The sequence below is a fragment of the Adelges cooleyi genome, unplaced genomic scaffold, assembly GCF_023614345.1.
Source record: "Adelges cooleyi isolate 19-005CV unplaced genomic scaffold, UGA_ACOO_1.1 ACOO_flye_CR_arks_rails_tigmint_CR_PRNA_31, whole genome shotgun sequence".
NCBI classification, from domain to species: Eukaryota; Metazoa; Arthropoda; class Insecta; order Hemiptera; family Adelgidae; genus Adelges; species Adelges cooleyi.
The window spans coordinates 734,903-756,992 of record NW_026095981.1 but is presented as its reverse complement, the minus strand read 5'-3'; the positions used below and the strand labels follow the sequence as shown (position 1 = coordinate 756,992).

The window sequence follows — 22,090 nt, the reverse complement described above, 5'->3', positions numbered from 1 at the left end:
TCGATACTTTTAAAAAATGCAAAGAAAGTCGATAGAAACGCGGTGCGTATGCATGTTTTTTGTTTCCTAATGGCCATAGGACAATCGGTATTATAATATATTATTTAAACCGCCCACGCGTGCCCGCGGTTGTTATTTTTTTTCCTAGCGTCCTCTCGTTTTATTCGTGTGTATAACACACAGGTGTAACACTTGGGCACAGCACATTGGATCGGTGGCGAGGATATACCGCTGCAGCGGTAACTACTAGTTATCCACAAGTACGGCCAGCTGTGAGTGCACAGTGCAGTGAACTCTACCAGGCGGAGGAAGGGGACCGCAGACCGCATAGTCCAAACGTACACACACATACACAAGACGGACCAAATCCACCGTCTCTCCTCTCTATAATGTTACAGTGTGTCTTCAGTCGTCTTGGCCGGCGGTGGTGACGACGGCGATGCGCGTTCAACGAAAGTGCAATAGTAAAAAAATCGTTTAAACAATTCACCATGTCCGTTTGTCTTGCACGTCGCTGAACGCCGATCCACGCTCGATAAAAGGTAATATGTACCTTTTGGCTTTTAAACTGCTTTTTTTCTCGGCTAAACGTCCTATTTTTGAGGTTTTTTTCGGTGCAAAATTGTACGGTGTAATTTTCACGCGATATTTCGTTGCCCGACAGTGCGAAATCAAAACGCTAGCAGAGCTCCTATAGCCGTGGACTATTTGTTGACTATTTCCGTTGAACACACTCAAAGTGTCAAAACACCGGTAAGACGAGATGCGGTCCCGTGTGTTGTACATACCGGTTTTTCAGTTATTATTATTGCTATATTACATTACTGGGCGCCTCCGCGCGAGTTTTCTGAGTGAGAGGTCCAGTGTTGTTTTTTTATTTTATAAAAAAAATATGTACATACACAAGTCTTTAACTGAAATATCCTTCGCCGGCGGATATTAATTATAATCAACCGTCTTATTGGTAGTTTTCGTTTCCGTAAGGAATGCACAAGAATATGAATTGTACGCGGTGCGTTTACTGTACTATTAGCTGTGGTTCTTCGAAAAAGAAAAAAAATACTTAGACACTCATTCTTTGCTACTATTAATCAATGTCCACGCGATCGTCTTGGGTTTCACTAACCGCAAAAAAATAAAATAAAATGCGGACGTGTCGTCACACCTATTGTTGATGTATAAATTACTATTTTCTAGTAAAATTCAACACGTTCTACAAAAAAAAACAAAAAAATATTTTTTCTTCAATATAATTTCAAGCAGGTTTTGACTGAGTATAACCTACAAGAGTTATATATTTTATAAAAAATACACTTATTTTAATATTTTAAATACATTTTGAAAACAATAAATTGAAATCGTATTTAATTATGTATAACTGATTATGGCCAAATTCTTTATATTTTTTTCTACCTAAATGATAAGTTTATAAAATCAAACCAAGTATAAACAATAGATAAGTAAATTTTAAATAATTAACGGTTTAAAATACAATACCACATGGAAATAATAGATTTTAAAACGTGTTTATTATAATGTACGATTATTTATTATTGTAAATTTACACAATATTCTTACGTCACATTTTAACAGAAATATGAAAATATATAAGTACCTAAATAAATCAATACAATTTCCTAACTATTAAATATCAAAATATACCTAAACGAATTATTTTCAAAACCTCAATGAATCTCTAACGTATTATAAGTATAATTTATATATATATATATTTTTTTTTATAACATTATTTAAATCTTGGTTTTTTTAATACTTGAAACACACAAAATAACAATTATGTGTCATTGTTCAACAATGGGAAAATTTAATATGTTTAACAATTGAGCAACAGTGTATAATTACTATTACCGTCAGAAAATATTTAGAAGGTTATATAAGTTTCTAGTTGTTGTTTACATAAATTTAATTAGTTTTTTCCATAATGATTTTCTCAGTGTAAAATTATGATTACTATTTACACGCTACTCGCTCTAAGAAATATAGCTTTGGGTCCCTTCCACATCAAAGACACATGTTTAAATATTATAACAATCGTTAGGATATTTTTTAATATTATAAAATCATGTGTTGGCAGGACTTCAGATTATAATGTTCTTAAAATATTTCCATTGCATTATAAATGAATTTAAACACTAAGAAATTATTATTAAACATTTGTGTAAATATAATTTGACTTGCTGTGAAATATATCATTGCCGTGTGTGCTATAACTAGATAGGAAAATGGATGCAAATACAAACAAACAATATATTTTACTATACACCGCAAGTGTATCCTCGGCTACTAAATATGAGACGCATATAAAAAAACACCGAGGACACTCCTTGTGCAATAAACATGCACGGGTATGCCTATAAACAACCAACATGTATGTTTTACACAAAATAGGTAGGTACATAGTATATAGGCATTTCCGATGACCTTTCCTGGGCGTACTTTGATTGCCGAGACCAATTTTCAATTGCTTTCGATTGTCATTCGGTTAAACGCGCTTACCTATATGTATGTGTATGTATACACATTATTATACCATCATCATATATCGTTACAAAACAATATTTAAAGGATGTCGGCGGTGTGCCAGTAGTAAATTAGCAACGAACCCTACGAGTAGTGACGTGCTGCCACACGGTCCGTATGGATTTCATTATTATTATGATCCGGCTTATCGACAAACTTAACAGCACAGCGACCGCGTCGTAAATCATATTTCAAATATATTTTACTCTATTGTTCCCAATGCATAATATAGATTTCTGCAGTACCGCCGTCCGGTTGTCGAGTGCAACGTCTAGAGATTATGTTTTTTTCCGTTTTGTCGCCGCCGACGGCTGTTTTAACAGTGGCTGATGCTATTATTTTACTTTGAATCCATAAAAAAATACACTCATACGCTGTACTTACAGTTTGCCGGTTCGACAGCGATGAAGAGTCGACTGCGCGTGCCGTTGACACCTTTACTGGCGGTGCTCCTGGCCGTCGTACTGCCGGCATCGGTCACCGGCCAGCAATGCTACGAACCACTGGATTCCGATCCGTACCTGTTCTTCTCGCACAAAACGGCGTACCAGCTGATCTACAACTCAAAGTTCAAACCCGTGCCTTGTAAGTCAACGGTTAAATAACGATTTAGCGATTTCTAGTTACGCCACTGTCCGGTTGGGTCCTGTTGACATTCTGTAACATCACCCACAGCCGTTCAGCTTCCGAATGAATTCCCACAGTACATGGATGATTAAATGAGAATAACAATTATCATGCATAGCGTATGTGGTTTACTGTTTTTAGATTGTCGACCAACGTTTGTCTGGATGTTCATTAGACATGGCACGAGCTATCCGACGGCTAACGAGTCTTCAGCCATCCGGCAATTGCATCTGTTCAAAGACAGAGTGATCAACAATCACGAAGAACGCCGTGGTTCGTATTCCTAACCGCGCTTTCTTTACGATGTCATCTCTGACCGATCCTGGTCGTTTAAATTTTTACACAGATGGACATTTGTGCAAAAGCGTCCAGGACAGTCTGAAACGCTGGGAGTTCGAAGTGAACCCAATGTCCGAGGACGACATTTCGCCCCAAGGCAAGATGGACATGCGCCTGATGGCGAAAAGGACCCGAGACAAGCTCAGCGAAGTGTTGGCCAGGGAGTTCGACCGAAATACGTTCAAAGTATGACGGGGCGGTAACCGAATTTATATTTAGTAATTATTACAACTCACCCGCGTGCCGGATGTTTTAGTTTTACTCCAGCGAAGACCGCAAAGTGATGAACAGCGCAGAAGAATTTTCCCGCGGCATGTTCGGAGATGATTTCAAATCCAAGATTTCCATCGAAACGGTCCATAACAATTCCAGTTTCATAGGAGTGCGTGGAAATTGTCGACATTTGTTAGCTGAACGGTTCCACCTATAATGATTAGAGTTTTTTTTTTGTTGAAATTCCAGTTGGAGTCCTGTCCGAAATGGCAGACGCCGACCAACGACGTTCATCCCGAAGCGTTGCGGTTCCGGAGCTCGCCCGAGTACGTGAAAATGGTCGGTCAGATCAGCGCCAGACTTGGATTCCTGGACAACATAACCGACAGTAAGTGTGTTGCACACTAGAAGTGGTGCCGTTCATAAGTATGACCTAACAGTTTCTGCGTTAAACGCCATTCGACAGGCATAGTCCACGCAATGTACGAATCGTGTCGCTATAACAAAGCGTTGGTGCTGAATTCGTTTCCGGCCTGGTGTGGATTGTTCACCAGACAAGAGTTGCAAGTGAGTCTCATACCCGGTCGGCCCGGTGGCTGTGACAAATAAACTGATATGATCCGTCGGCTTTTGCGTTTCAGTTGCTCGAGTACTACGAAGATTTGGACTTCTACTACAAGTACGGTTACGGATCCGACTTTAACGTTAAGGTGGGATGTCCCATCGCCCACGAGCTGTTGGGTTATTTAAAGTAAGACAGGCCACGGGCGACTGCAGTAGTATTTCTATGTCTGGTATGATAGATTTTATTATGTGGCCAATGTTTTCGCGTTGCAGCGACGCGGCCAAAGAGCAGAAAGATTCGCCTTCGGCAGTGTTCAGGTTCGGCTCGTCCGCTGGTCTGTTGACGACCCTGATCGCTTTGGACATGGCGAAGGACTCGGTTCCACTCACCCACGCCAATTACCATTCCCAGTACCGTCGTCAGTGGAGAATGTCTCAAGTAGATCCGTTCTCTGGAAATCTAGCGGCTGTCTTTTACAAGTAAATTCCCATACATATTCCCAACCCGTAGGTACACGCGGTTTACTAGTTGGAAATTGGGCACACTCGCTTGCATCTTCCAGCTATTTTCTAGGTCGCCCGTTCTAGCCGTCGATATCCGCACACAGAATATTATTCATTCGGATCATTCTTTAACTCTTTGTTCATATTCGTTATCATTACCACTCTTTTCTTTTATCGTAAAATTTGTCATGACTACACCTATATTTTGGCAAATCATTACATTGCATTGTATATAGTATTTACAAACAATTGGGGAACCTAATATTGTGATTGTTTGTATATTGTAACATCTAATATTATGTTCTGGACCGTGGTAATCTCTTTAGCTAGGTCAATTGTTACAGTTGTAAGCGTTATATAACTATAAAAAAAAAAATTTGCATCATTGAATTTAAAACCTCAAACGAAAACACACAAGGGAGAAATTTAATGTTTGAACCAAAAATACAAATTATAACTTTACCGTCTAGGTATAAAGGCAAGAGCCAAAATGGTATGGGGTTTTAGAGCCATAGATATTAGAAAAACGGCTAAGGGAATACAGCTGACTGGAGATGTCTGTTAAATTAATTTTTAAGGGGTTTGCATATGAGTTTTGGAGGTCAAAAGTAAGGGGCATTATACCCTCCCCATTGGCGCCAATGTTAATACCTCTTTAATACGGTACATAATTTGTACTTAGCTCATATTGATTCTAGATTGCTCTTCAAGTCAATATGTTGTAGTACCCATATAATCGGTCGATTATGGTTCCAATCACTGATTATCCATGTATCCATGGCCCTTTTGGACTAAGCTGAGTTTCTCGAGGATTCGAGAGACTTGATCGCTTTTACGTTTAACGATACCATTGGTATAACAGGTGCATAAAGTGGTTGCTAGCTTCCTACAGTCAGGTAGGTAGTTCTGCTGTTTAGGGTATGGGTTTATATATTCAGGGTGCATGATCGAGACTAGATGAACGTTAAGCGATGGTTTGACCATCAGAAGCTATAGTCAATGGCTTTTTAAACCGTTACCCGAGTGCACTTTATGAAGAAAATCACGATTATCACCACCGAGTATAGTGTGTGGCTATAATAAGGTAATTTGAATTGTTTTGGAGAGCTGGGAGGTATGATTTTGTGTTTGAACTGTGCTACCCGTAGGCTCGCCTATAAGAACGGGCATTTTAATATTGTCAAACGGTATAATTAAGTAATTACCCAAAAAAATGATATTAATTTGACTTAGTTATTTTTATTTTATGGGTGGTTTTTTTTTTGTACAGGTGTGACCAAGGCGACGAAGAGAACAAAGTAATGTTTTATTTAAACGAAGGCGTGTACGATTATCCGGGATGCAACGTCGGCTTGTGTTCGTGGAAGTTCATACAAGAGAAATTCAAAAAATATCTCGGACCAAACGAATGCGGTCAAGTGTGTCACGACCATAGTTTAGCATCCGCCGTCGGAAACGCCTTTGTTCTTATGGTTACACTTTTGACAGCACATATTTTTGTGCGCTCATAAAGAACAACACAATAAGATTTTTAATTATTAATTGGCTGTGTCATAAAAATATGCAAATTATTTGGGTACTTAGCGTAATTAGCGTGATTGGCATACTTGCAATGACCAATTTACAAAATACATGGATTTATATTCTCGTTGAACTATACTAGGTAATTACATACATATAATTTAAGTTATGTTGGATGCGTAGTTAAATATGTCTTAAGAATAACAAAAAGGAACACTCCCGTGTGGCGGGAATAAGAAGTTATAAAATTCAATGTACAGTAGATTAACTACTGTAAACATATTATGTTGTCAAGGATAAAATTGAAGTTAGAAAAACATTCAGACTAATTTATACCAATTGTGCGTGACGATCTCAACTGCTAACAAGTGTAAAAATAAAAACACTCAAAACAAACCTCCAGTTATGGTTTTTTTTTCTATCCATCTAATAATGTCATTACTGTGTTGGAATTTCAGTTTTTTTATTTACTATTCAATCGAAATCGTTCAATTTCGTACATTTAACTGATTACTGAATTTCTGATTGTTCGAAATTCTTATTTAAAATAATAGCTAATTTAAATATAGTGTATAAACGATACAAATAGTAATAAAACCATATTTTTACTAAGCTACGAAGCCTTTGGCTATTGATTTTTTTTTATTAATATTTATATGTATGTTATAGACTAAAATATCTTTATAATACCAAAATTTGAAATATTACCTATTAGATATTATTATTATTATTTTTTTTTTGTAGTTTCTATTTTATGTTAGAAATTTTAGACAATAACTATTATTATGATGAAATGTACTTTAAAAAATATAATTGTAAAATATATAGTATTTTGAACAGAATTCTGCAAAAATTGTCTATGAAAAAGCTATGAGTTAAAAGTATGATGTAAAGAAATTAGCAAAAAAAGAAGCACACAAAAGCCAATTACAAAACATACCATATTAAACTAAAAGAGAAACTATCGAGAAAAACAAAACAAATTATGTGTTCGCTAATTGCTGTACGATAATAACCTAATTAATAAAATAAACTGTCAACGAAAAAATTAATCCGATAAAGACGATTCCATAAAAAAAAAAGCATGGATGTTATTGTTCTTTGCAAATTAATAAGTTTGAAGGTAATATTTTTTGATAAGCGTGAAAATGGTTTGAGTTTAAATAGTTTTTAAATTTCTTAAAACGGTGGTTTTGCTTAAAATTAATAAAAGCTGTCGGTTTTTTGTTATAATAATTAATATGTGTTGTTTTAACTTGCATCTTTGAATATCCATACAAGTTAAAACAAATATTAGTTTTCTACTAACATATCATGTACCAATTTCAGACAATGGCTTTGTGTACTTTAACGTTCAACACATTCAATTTCATGAAAACTGACATCGTAAATTAAAAGTAATGATGATATAAAAATAAAAGATCTTGTATAACGTTCCACCATTATTTGTTTTTTTTTGGCGACACTACAGCTATTCTGTATAGTAAATATATGAACCTATATGAATTATAATTTTTTTTTGTTTGTCTAACTTACCAGAAGTCCTCGAATTCATAAATAAAACATAAAATGTATATTATTAGCCAAACCAATCATATTTATTCAAATATCTCCCCGTTCAAAAAGTTAAATTTTTTCTTGAAAATGTTTATTAGTTAAATACCAGTCTAGTGTTCAGTGGTTGTGTTTATCCCTGTTAACGTATATATTAACTGACGTTACTTAATAGCCATATAATTAATATATTTTTATATAATTTATTATAATTTGTAATGATTGATGAACCTATGCAATATATTAACACTAAAAGTTCAAAACCGAAATGATTTAATTTGGATGATTAATTACTAAAAACAGTTTTTTTGGTTTCTACACCTAAGCACGCTTAAAGGTTAGATAGGTCTTTTTACCTATAAAGGTATTTGAGTAGAAATTATATATTATTGCCGGTATTCTTGAGGGAACATTTTTTTTTACAATTACATTAATAAAAACAATTAATTTCTAGGTGTATTTCAATAATTTATCAAATAAATCTTTAAATTATTTATAATAAAATATTTATATTTAATAACAATATATTTTAAACAGATTGTTTATTTGATATAATAAAATAAATATATATATATTGATTTATTATTATAAAAATATATTGTTGCTACCGTCGACCCAATCATTTTCGACCGTATGTTGAGGTTTTAACTACTCTTCATTACTTGGTGCTGGAAATTCCTAAATAAATAAAAACAATTTCATAAATTTTAAATGCTTAAAGAAACTAATTAAAATTGAAGAGCAACTATTATTACGCGAAAAGAAGTTTATAATTTTTTTTACGGAATGTAATTTTATAAAATAAATTCTTTTATTAATTTCAATTGTATTTTAGCCAAAATATGGCCAATAAAACCTTTTGCAATTTAAGATGAAAAGTACATAAACTTTCGGCACAGCTGTACCGTTGACATTTAGATTTTTTTCCAACTCGAACAAACACCGATATTCGGTAAATAATAATTGTTCAAAACAAACTTATATAAACATTGCTAGCGTATTGACTATTTCCATTGGTCTCACCCTAATTTTAAATTATACAAAGTTTGGTCAGTTTGTACTTTATACACACGAAAAGAATGCCTATTGTTGGATGACAGAAGTTGATATGCCATTTTTATCAATTACCGATAAGTTTTAAATAAATAAATAGATAGGTATTACACAAAGTGGAAAAATTGATATGATTAAGTGGGTTACATTTATCAAAATATAGTTGCTAATATGGAATATCAGTTTTTTATAATACAAATAGACATCGGTTATCGATTATAACTCATACATAATAACTGTCCAAAACAAACGCATACGTACATAATGGCTAAAGAATTTTCGATTCAGTTCCTCCTAATTTAAAATTAAACAATATTTGATTAGTTCGTATTTTATACAAACAAAATATGCCTGTTGTTGGATGACAGAAGATCAAATACCATTTTTGTTAATCACTGATAAGTTTTAAAATAAGTATCATCATTGATTATAAATATTATATAGATAGCCCACCGAGACACATTTCAGTTCTAGACGTCGGCGCTAATAGTATTATTTTCATTAAAAACGATAATATTTATAATCAATGGCACTACACAATGTGGAAAATTGGTATGTTTAAGGGCGGTTTCATTATATGACTATGGTTGCTAATAAAACAGTTAATATTTTTTTCATTTGAGATTTTTTCTATTTCGAATAGACACCGGTTATTGATTATAACGACTACATATTCGGTACATAATAAATAATAGTTATTTAAAACAAACTCATACATACATAAGAGCTACCGGAACGCTGATTCACATTAGGATCACCCTAATTTAAAATAAAACAAAATTTAATTAGTTTATATTTTATACAAATATAAAATTTGCTGCTTGTTGGAAGACAGAAGATGTTAGGCCAATTTTTTTCAATTACTAATATGTGTTAAATAAAGTATTACACAAAGTGACAAATTGGTATATTTCCGTGCAGTTTCAATATGAAACTATGGTTGCTTATATGGAAGTTAATATTTAAAAATTGGAAATTATTTGGGTTTTTTCTAATTTGAAGTGACACCAGTTTTCGATTTTAACTAATAAATATTTAGTACATAATAATTGTTCATATCAAACCCATACATACATAACGGCTAAGGATTTCTTTATTCTCTTTCTCCTAATTCAAAATTAAACAATATTTGATTAGTCTGTATTTTATACAAACGTAAAATATGCCATTTGTTGGATAACATAAATTGAAATACTATTTTTGTCAATTTATAATAAGTTTTAAAACAAGTATTACAGAAGTTGGAAAATTAGTATATTTAGATGCAGTTTAAATATGAAACTGTGGTTGCTTATATTGAAGTAAATATTTAAAAATCGAAAATCATTTGTGTTTTTCTAACTCGAAGAGACACCACTTTTCGATTTTAACTAAGACATATTTAGTATATAATAATTTTTTAAATCAAACCCATACATACAAGTTCAGCAAATGATCGACTATCTACACCCTAATTAAAAATAAAACAAAATTATATTATTTTGTATTTTATACAAACGTAAAATATTCCTGTTGTTGGATGACAGACGATGTTAAACATTTTTTTGTGGAATACTAATATTTTAAAAATAAAAATATTACACAAAGTGGAAAATTTGGTATGTTTAAGTGCGGTTTTATTATAAAACTATGGTTGCTAATAAGGAGGTTCATATTTGAAAGTTTAAAATTGACCCTTCGCTGCATAATATTTGTATTAGACTTGTTTTTTTTTTTATTGTTCTTATATTGTTTCTTATATGTTCTTTGAAGGAACGTACCTACTTAATAATACTTAAAAAAATTTTAATTAAAATATTTTGAGTTGTAGCTTCGCAGAGAATGCCTAATTTTGAATTGGTTTAAATATGGAACGTTGAGCACAGAACTACTACGTATTCGGTACATAATAATTGTTTAAAACAAACCCATACATACATAGTCATCGTAATTTCGATTCGGTTTCTCCTAATTTAAAATTAAACAATATTTGATTAATCTGTATTTTATACAAATGTAAAATATGCGTTTTGTTGGATGACAGAAGATACCATTTTGTCAATTACTGATAAGTTTTAAAATAAGTATTATCATTGATTATAAATATTATATAGATAGTCTACCGAGACAAATTTCAGTTCTGGACCCGACGTAGTATCATTTTTATTGAAAACGATAATATTTAGAATCAATGGCATTACACAAAGTGGAAAATTGGTATTTTTAAGTGCGGTTTCATTATTAAACTATGATTACTGCTAATATGAAAGTTAATATTTGAAAATTTAAAATCATTTGTGTTTTTTCTTATATGAATGGACACCGGTTATCGGTTATAACGATTACAATGTATTCGGTACATAATAGTAATTGTGTAAAATAAACCCTTACGTACATTGCCAGAGTGTTGTCCATAATCATGACTCTAAATTAAAATGAATTAAAATTTAATTTACATTAGCTTTTATGGGATAGTAAAATTCTAAAATTGATTTATTAAATTATTTTTATAAACAGCTTATTTATTCCTTATTATATCAGCAATTTATATGTAATTGAAACATTTATTTTTGTACTGTTGTCATTTGAGTTTTTAACTAACTCGAATAAATACTGATATTAAGCATATAATAATTGTTCAAAACAAACTCATACATACATGGCTAGCGTGCTGTGGATTCTCATTAGGCTCAACCTAATTTAAAATAAAAAAAAATTTGATTAGTTCGTATTTTATATAAACATAAAATTTGCTTCTTGTTGGAAGGCAGAAGTTGTTAGGCCAATTTTTTTCAATTATTAATAAGTTTTAAAATAAGTAGCTATTACACAAAGTGGAAAATTGGTGGGTTTAGGTGCGACTTCATTATCAAACTACCGGGTGATGGGTTAACTATGGCTCAGCCAATAACGTAGATGATATTGGACTTTTTAAAATTATTATATAGTTATTAGTTAGGACAAATTTAATATGTTTTTAAAAAATTTAACCCTATCCCTTATAACCCCATGTATATTTGACTAACTTTTTAAATTAAGAACAATTTGCTGAACATTTAGACTGACCGATAATCAGTTTTGGATAATTTGTTATAAAAGTTTTAAAGTTAATGGAGTAGTGAGGTGAAATGCGGTTGAGTAATGTGTGCAGTATAGAACATCTCTACTCTCCACTCTTCCACCCGTCTTATTACCTATACTTTAACCTTTAATAACTTTGAAAATAATTATCTAAAAAATAAAAATAAAACTGGTTATTGACTAGTCAAAATGTTCAGTAAATTATTCTTAATTTAAAAAGCTAATGAATTATACACGTAACATTTAAAAACCCGCAACTTTATACAATATTAACCTATTATGGATGGGGTTATAATTTTTAAAAATATTTTTTATTAGTCCCAACTAAATAATATAAAACTATGAAAAGAAATTATATAAAAAAATATAATATCTTCTAAGTTATTGACTGGGCCATAGTGAACCAATCACCCAGTATAGTTGCTAACATGAAAGTTAATATTTGAAAATTTTAAATCATTTGTGTTTTTTCTAATTTGAATAGACACCGGGTTTCGATTATAACTAATAAATATTCAGTACATAATAATTGTTCAAATCAAACTCATACATACATAACGGCTACTGAGTTGTTGATTCTCATTCGCCTAATTCAAAATTAAACAATATTTGATTAGTCTGTATTTTATACAAACAAAAAATATGCCTGTTGTTGGGTGACAGAAGATCAAATACCATTTTTGTTAATCACTGATAAGTTTTAAAATAAGTATCATCATTGATTATAAATATTATATAGATAGCCCACCGAGACACATTTCAGATCTAGACGTCGGCGCTAATAGTATTATTTTCATTAAAAACGATGATATTTATAATCAATGGCACTACACAATGTGGAAAATTGGTATGTTTAAGGGCGGTTTCATTATATGACTATGGTTGCTAATAAAACAGTTAATATTTAAAAATTTAAATCATTTGAGATTTTTTCAATTTCGAATAGACACCGGTTATTGATTATAACGACTACATATTCGGTACATAATAAATAATAGTTATTTAAAACAAACTCATACATACATAAGAGCTACCGGAACGCTGATTCACATTAGGATCACCCTAATTTAAAATAAAACAAAATTTAATTAGTTTATATTTTATACAAATATAAAATTTGCTGCTTGTTGGAAGACAGAAGATGTTAGGCATATTTTTTTCAATTACTAATATGTGTTAAATAAAGTATTACACAAAGTGACAAATTGGTATATTTCCGTGCAGTTTCAATATGAAACTATGGTTGCTTATATGGAAGTTTATATTTAAAAATTGGAAATTATTTGGGTTTTTTCTAATTTGAAGTGACACCAGTTTTCGATTTTAACTAATAAATATTTAGTACATAATAATTGTTCAAATCAAACCCATACATACATAACGGCTAAGGATTTCTTTATTCTCTTTCTCCTAATTCAAAATTAAACAATATTTGATTAGTCTGTATTTTATACAAACGTAAAATATGCCATTTGTTGGATAACATAAATTGAAATACTATTTTTGTCAATTTATAATAAGTTTTAAAACAAGTATTACAGAAGTTGGAAAATTAGTATATTTAGATGCAGTTTAAATATGAAACTGTGGTTGCTTATATTGAAGTAAATATTTAAAAATCGAAAATCATTTGTGTTTTTCTAACTCGAAGAGACACCACTTTTCGATTTTAACTAAGACATATTTAGTATATAATAATTTTTTAAATCAAACCCATACATACAAGTTCAGCAAATGATCGACTATCTACACTCTAATTAAAAATAAAACAAAATTATATTATTTTGTATTTTATACAAACGTAAAATATTCCTGTTGTTGGATGACAGAAGATGTTAATAATTATTTTGCGAAATACTAATATTTAAAAAAAAAAGTATTACACAAAGTGTAAAATTTGGTATGTTTAAGTGCGGTTTTATTATAAAACTATGGTTGCTAATAAGGAGGTTCATATTTGAAAGTTTAAAATTGACCCTTCGCTGCATAATATTTGTATTAGACTTGTTTTTTTTTTTATTGTTCTTATATTGTTTCTTATATGTTCTTTGAAGGAACGTACCTACTAAACACTACTTAAAAAAATTAAAATAAAAATATTTTGAGTTATAGCTTCGCAGAGAATGCCTAATTTTTAATTGTTTCAAATATGGAACGTTGAGCACAGAACTACTACGTATTCGGTACATAATAATTGTTTAAAACAAACCCATACATACATAGTCATCGTAATTTCGATAAGGTTCCTCCTAATTTAAAATTAAACAATATTTGATTAATCTGTATTTTATACAAATGTAAAATATGCGTTTTGTTGGATGACAGAAGATACCATTTTGTCAATTACTGATAAGTTTTAAAATAAGTATTATCATTGATTATAAATATTATATAGATAGTCTACCGAGACAAATTTCAGTTCTGGACCCGATGTAGTATCATTTTCATTGAAAACGATAATATTTATAATCAATGGCATTACACAAAGTGGAAAATTGGTATGTTTAAGTGCGGTTTCATTATTAAACTATGATTACTGCTAATATAAAAGTTAATATTTGAAAATTTAAAATTATTTGTGTTTTTTCTTATATGAATGGACACCGGTTATCGATTATAACGATTACAATGTATTCGGTACATAATAGTAATCGTGTAAAATAACCCATACATACATTGCCAGAGTGTTGTCCATAATCATGACTCTAAATTAAAATGAATTAAAATTTAATTTACATTAGCTTTTATGGGATAGTAAAATTCTAAAATTGATTTATTATATTATTTTTATAAACAGCTTATTTATTCCTTATTATACCAGCAATTGATATGTAATTGAAACATTTATTTTTGTACTGTTGTCATTTGAGTTTTTAACTAACTCGAATAAATACTGATATTAAGCATATAATAATTGTTCAAAACAAACTCATACATTAGAAAATTAAACAATATTTGATTAGCTGTATTTTATAGAAATACAAAATATGTCTGTTGTTGGATCACAGAAGATGATAAGCTATTTTTGTCAATTAATAATAAGTTTCAAAATAAGTATTACACAAAGTGGAAAATTTGTATATTTACGTGCAGTTTCGATATGATACTATGGTTACTTATATGGAAGTAAATATTTAAAAATCGAAAATCATTTGTGTTTTTTCTAACTCGAAGAGACACCAGTTTTCGATTTTAACTAATAAATATTTAGTACTTAATAATTGTTCAAATCAAACCCATACATACATTGCTAGCGTATTGTATACGGCCACTGGTCTCGGCCTAATTTAAAATAAAACAAAATTTGATTAGTTCGTACTTTATACAAACGAAAAATGTGTCTGTTGTTGGATAACTTAAGACGATAAGACTTTTTTTGTCAATCATTAATAATTTTCAAAAGAAGTATTATACAAATTGAAAAATTGGTATATTTAGATGTAGTTTCATTATCAAACTATGGTTGCTAATATGGAAGTTAATATTTAAAAATTGAAATTCATCTGAGTTTTTTTCCGATTTGAATAGACACCCGTTATCGATTATCAATGGCGGCCCGTAGGAAAATATTCAGGGGAGATATTTACTGTCATTGAATGTTAATAGAAGGTTAGGTGTTGGACGTTTACATTTTTGTTCTTATGTTAATGCATTAAAGATATTAACAAGATGTTTTTTTTTTCTTAAATTTTTCCCGTTAATAAAATTAATACACGGTGTGGAGTGATGTGACGATGGCACTGAACTCAGTATATGGAACGCGTATTGCCTATAGTCGATTGCTCGTGAAAACGTGCCCTGAAAGGAGGCTGCCATTTCGTGTACAGTTATTGTTTGGTCTATGATATCTATTGTTTTTTCTATAATTTATCAAATATATGACGGAGTTGTCATCATGTTATCATCACCTAACCCAACATTTTAATATGTATCATGGAAATGTGACGTGGCATTCTTATTTTATATGAAATCGGTACACAAAATGGCTGCATCTCAGGTGGGGACATTTTTCAATCTGAATACGCGTTCCATGTATTGAGTTTAGTAGCTGACGGTCTATAATATGTGGCTATATCTTCGACCCCCCTCGCAAAATCTGACGATACCATTACATGTTACGTATGTATTAGTAGCTAAAGATGTTAAAAAGGGAAATTCAGTATCAAAGTCTCCCCTGTCAGCCACCGTTGTCGACTAGTAACTAAATATACATATTCAGTACATAATAATTGTTATAAATAAACCCATACATACATTGTCAGCGTGTTGTCCATTATCGTTAGACTGAAATGAAATGAAACAAAATTTGATTAGTTTGTGTTTTTTACAAACGTAAAATATGCCTGTCGTTGGATGACAGAAGATGTCAATTACTGATAAGTTTTTAAATAAATAGGTATCCACAAAGTGGAAAAATTGATGATTAAGTGGGTTTCATTATCAAAATATGGTTGCTAATACAGAAGTTAATATTTGAAAATAGAAAATAATTTCAGTTTTTTATAATAGGAATAGATTACCGGTTATCGATTATAGCTAATATATATTCAGTACATAATAATTGTCCAAACTCATACATACATTGCTGGCGATTTGTCTATTGACATTGTTCCCAAACTAATTTGAAATTAAACAAAATTTGATTAGTTCATACTTTATACAAACGTAAAATATGCCTGTTGTTGGATAACATAAATTGATATGCCATTTTTTTGTCAATTACTTATTAGTTTTAAAATAAGTAGGTCTTACATAAAGTAGAATAATTGGGTTTTATTATCAAAATATAGTTGCTAATATGGAAGTTAATATTTGAACATTGAAAATCATTTTAGTTTTTCATTAGACATCGGTTAACGATTATAACTAATACATATTCAGTACATAATAATTGTCCAATACAAACGCATACATACATAATGTCTAACGAATTTGTGGTTCTCATTCTCCTAATTTAAAATTAAACAATATTTGATTAATCTCTATTTTATACAAACGTAAAATATGCCTGTTGTTGGATGACATAAGTCGATAAGCATTTTTTTGTGAATTACTAATATTTTTTAAAAAAAGTATTACACAAAGTGGAAAATTGGTTTGTTTAAGTGCGGTTTCGTTGTTAAACTATGGTTGCTAATATAAAAGTTAATATTTGAAAATTTAAAATCATTTGTGTTTTTTCTTATTTGAATGAACACCGGGGTTTCGATTATAGCTAATACATATTCAGTACATAATAATTATTCAAAACAAACCCATACTTACAAAATAGCCACCGAATCGTTGTTTGTCTTCCTCCTAATTTGAAAATTAAGCAATACTTGATTAGTCTGTATTTTATATAAACGTAAAATATGTCTGTTGTTGGATAACAGAAGATGTTAGGCCATTTTTTGTCAATTACTAATAAGTTTGAAAATAAGTACTATACAAATTGGAAAATTGGTATATTTACGTGCAGTTTCAATATGAAATTATGATTGCTTATATGGAAGTTAATATTTAAAAATTGGAAATCATTTGGGTTTTTTCTAATTTGAAGAGACACCAGTTTTCGATTTTAACTAATAAATATTTAGTACATAATAATTGTTCATATCAAACCCATACATACATAACGGCTAAGGCTTTCTTTATTCTCTTTCTCCTAATTCAAAATTAAACAATATTTGATTAGTCTGTATTTTATACAAACGTAAAATATGCCATTTGTTGGATAACATAAAATGAAATACTATTTTTGTCAATTTATAATAAGTTTTAAAACAAGTATTACAGAAATTGGAAAATTAATATATTTAGATGCAGTTTTAATATGAAACTGTGGTTGCTTATATGGAAGTTAATATTAAAAATCATTTGTGTTTTTCTAATTCGAAGAGACACCCGTTTTCGATTTTAACTAATACATATTCAGTATATAATATTTTTTTAAATCAAACCCATACATACAAGTTCAGCAAATGATCGACTATCTACACCCTAATTAAAAAAAAAACAAAATTATATTAGTTTGTATTTTATACAAACGTAAAATATTCCTGTTGTTGGATGACAGAAGATGTTAAACATTATTTTGCGAAATACTAATATTTTAAAAATAAAAGTATTACACAGAGTGGAAAATTTGGTATGTTTAAGTGCGGTTTTATTATAAAACCATGGTTGCTAATAAGGAGGTTCATATTTGAAAGTTTAAAATTAACCCTTCGCTGCATAATATTTGTATTAGACTTATACTTGTTTTTCCCATTAATTACTCGCTTCACTGCTTAAAAAAATTAAAAATAAAAATATTTTGAGTTTCAGCTTCGCAGAGAATGCCAAATTTTTAATTGTTTCAAATATGAATCGGTGAGCAGTGAACTAATACATATTCGGTACATAATAGTTGTTTAAAACAAACCCATACATACATAGTCATCTTGTGTTCGATCCTGTTCCAACTAATTTAAAATTTTAAAATATTTGATTAATCTGTATTTTATAAAAACGTAAAATATGCCATTTGTTGGATAACATAAAATTAAATACTATTTTTGTCAATTACTAATAAGTTTTAAAATAAGTATTACACAAATTGGTATATTTAAGTGCATTTTCAATATGAAACTGTGATTTCTTATATGGAAGTTAATATTAAAAAATCGAAAATCATTTGTGTTTTTCTAATTCGAAGAGACACCACTTTTCGATTTTAACTAAGACACATTTAGTACATAATAATTGTTTTAATCAAACTCATACATACAAGGTCAGCATGTGATCGACTAATTTCACCCTAATTAAAAATAAAACAAAATTATATAAGTTTTTATTTTATACAAACGTAAAATATTCCTGTTGTTGGATGACAGAAGATGTTTAACATTTTTTTGTGAAATACTAATATTTTTTAAAAATAGTATTACACAAAGTGGAAAATTTGGTATGTTTAAGTGCGGTTTTATTATAAAACCATGGTTTCTAATAAGGAGATTCATATTTGAAAGTTTTAAATTAACCCTTCGCTGCATAATATTTGTATTAGATTTATACTTGTTTTTTTCATTAATTACTCGCTTCACTGCATGTTTTTTTTTTGTTCGAAAAATAATATGTACTTTGAATGTACGTACCTACTTAATACTACTTAAAAAAATAAAAATAGCCATTTTTTGTCAATTACTAATAAGTTTTAAAATATATATATATATATACTCCACAAAGTGGAAAAATTGATATGTTTAGGTGGGGTTCCGTTAATAAACTATGATTGATAATATTTGGAAATTAAAAATCGTTAACAAAACCCATACATAAATAGTTTTTACTATTATTATTTATAATATTTTCGGAGATCTACATTATCTTTTGTGTGATACTTAAGATCTAAAATTCATTTATTATATGTTTTTATAAATGGCTAATTTATTCATTATGATACCAGCTATTTATATCTATTTCAAATGTTTTTTACTTAGTAAACATATAAAATCTACTTGAACCCTAAACCATAAAAATTATACACTTCTTGCGTACACTTGTTACGACAACGATGTTGTCATCTTCAGCGCTAACAACAGACTGTTTTTTACTTATACAATAGTCCAATTGTTAGTCTAAAATTTTTGGCTAAAAAACATTTTTTTTTCTGTACGGATACAATAGTAAATTATTATCGTATTAACTTTTAGCTTTTTACGAATTGTTAAAAATAAAATGTTATTAATAAAAAATTGTAATTTTAGTTATGTTTTACCGTACGGTCCATGCAATTTATACCGCTAAACAATGTCTGGAAAACAAATCAATAGTAAGTTTATTTACAAAAATCAATGTTATATAATATACAAGTTTTTTAAAAGTTTTAAAGTTTTATACTTACTACAGATAACATTAAACATATCGCAAAGAACATATTTAATAATATATTTTGGGCTAACATAATAGAATAATTTAGTTAAACTGAAATTATGATTCGGTGAAAATTCAAAAATTTACTGTGGCTTCAAAAACAGACTACTGATTTGTGTTTATCACGGCATTACTTTTATACCCCTTAACATTGTAAATTCGAATACACGGTTAAATGCGATCAAAACAAGTTTCTCTGTCAAAAACTAATATAAGTCAACCTACGGTTCATTGGATGTTTGCACAAATGTTCCTTTTTGCGTACGACACAGTATTAGAAAAAATTTTTTGCAAAATATCAGAGGTCAGAGAGGGTAAATTTAAAAAACCTGAGATATCTTTATATTTTGTTTTACATATTATGACCAGTTTTTTTTTTAAATTCATTATGCCTGTATAAATAATTTTGTTTTACTATTGCATGAAATAAATAATCGATTTCATTAATAAATAATAATATTTAGTATCGCTTATGATGGTGATACGCGGTAGGATAAGAATGACAGTTTAAAAAATATAGTGCGAAAAACAACAACATAAATGTCAACACACAAAACAAAACACAGTATTTCTAAAAAAATAAGTGTTTCTAAGAATTGAATATGTTGTAGAGCGGAGGTATGGTGGAGTGTAGTGTTATTTTTAACTGAGCGCATCAGTCAACCGTACTTCCCCTCCTGTCCTAACTTTTAAACTTTGATAATTCTAAAAGTAATTATTTAAACCACCTATAGGTCGCCTATAATAAGCAATATTACCAGTAAAAACTATTGTCTAAAGTAAAGTTATTATTGATTAAAAAAAGTTTATGAAATAAATATGATACTAATTAAATTTTAAAAATATTCAGGAAAATGCCAAAAAACCAAATGGTGGTGGAAATCTTTTAATATTGTAAAAATCATTAACCGAAATGTTTTGTAATTATTTTCCCGAAAAAGTGTCCCAGAAATAAAAGCCAAAACATCTTTTGAAAAGATCAACCAACGGAATGGTCACTTATGAAGTTTTTAAAAAAACAACACCTTTAAAACCGAAATTTGATTTTCACTTTTTCCCAATCGTTTACACCACTTGGTTCAGTTATATTTATTTGTTTTAACGTAAAATTGAATTAGGTCAGGATGTGTTTTTACATAGTATAGTATAGAATAGTACCTATCTGAAAATATCTGCAAGTATGGTATGTGTGTAGAGATGATGTTATGTATATTATTAACGCATTCTAGTTGTAGGAATAAAAACTGGCTCTCGTTTTTTATTATTTTGAATTTTAAAGATATACGGTAGGAGGGTTTTTCGTTACTCTTGTTATTTTTTAGGTCCAATGTTAAGACCTAGTCAAAATCAAGGTAATATATTTAATAATATTACATTCAACGCGCATAAAAAGTTGGGTTTTTTTTTTTTATTTACCCCAAAAAGCGTTTTTTATATTATCAATACCACTTAAAAAAGTGAACAACATTCAAATGCAACAATATTTAACAATACACATAAAAATACGATTCTGTTTTTATTTACTCGACACTTGCAATTTTTGAAAGCCGCACTTGTTGTTGAGACTTTTGTCAAAAAAACTACCTTAGCTTTTCAGTTGGAACGAGAAAACCCGTAAAAAACCAATAATGTACTCGCGTTTGCAACAGTAGCAAAACTTAAGTAATCAAACCATACTAACAAACGGCAGTGTTTTTTTTTTGTGTACTACATGGTTCTTTCTTTTTGCATTGATCGTCGACATACTTAACACTACCGTTTCGAAAAAGTACAATTTTGTAAAACTATACAGGGTGATTTTTTCATCACGGGCCACTCAAAATATTACTGGGTTATGATAATAATTATATTTTTTTTCCGTAGGGTTTTTATACGATTTGATCTCAGTTTTCACACAAACGTTATGTTTGTATATCCCAAACTAGTTGTTTTCATAGCGATCCACATTATCCTATTACAACTATATAGAGCTATTAAGTATTTTAAAACATGCAATTATTTATTGTATTTTTTAATTAATTATTTAATTGTGTCGGGAAATGTCACGAAAAAATTTAAAATTTAATTATGCGTTTACATTATTATACATATATCTCGAAATGACATTACAGACAAATCATGAGTAATGCCCACAAGTGTAAAGCAGCAAAAATAATATTGTGCCGTATGGTATAATATACTATGTGTATTACAAACTGTAAAACTGTACAACGAGTAA

The 22,090-nt window shown here is 29.8% G+C and overlaps 1 protein-coding gene across 2 annotated transcripts; it reads left to right on the top strand.

Annotated features, from left to right (window-relative positions):
- Positions 1-372: 372 nt before the first annotated feature.
- Positions 373-6,997, top strand: LOC126839892 (multiple inositol polyphosphate phosphatase 1-like). 2 transcript variants are annotated; one of them, XM_050575327.1, is made up of 10 exons: positions 373-542; positions 2,928-3,126; positions 3,310-3,441; positions 3,515-3,693; positions 3,764-3,889; positions 3,970-4,108; positions 4,187-4,287; positions 4,362-4,471; positions 4,558-4,764; positions 6,059-6,994. In XM_050575327.1, the coding sequence occupies exons 2-10, from the start codon at positions 2,946-2,948 to the stop codon at positions 6,297-6,299; spliced, it is 1,416 nt and encodes a 471-aa protein (XP_050431284.1). In that variant the 5' UTR covers positions 373-542; positions 2,928-2,945; the 3' UTR covers positions 6,300-6,994. The 2 variants fall into 2 exon arrangements, with proteins under 2 accessions (XP_050431284.1, XP_050431285.1); XM_050575328.1 differs by lacking the exon at positions 373-542 and adding an exon at positions 614-753 and having other exon boundaries at positions 6,059-6,997.
- Positions 6,998-22,090: the final 15,093 nt, after the last annotated feature.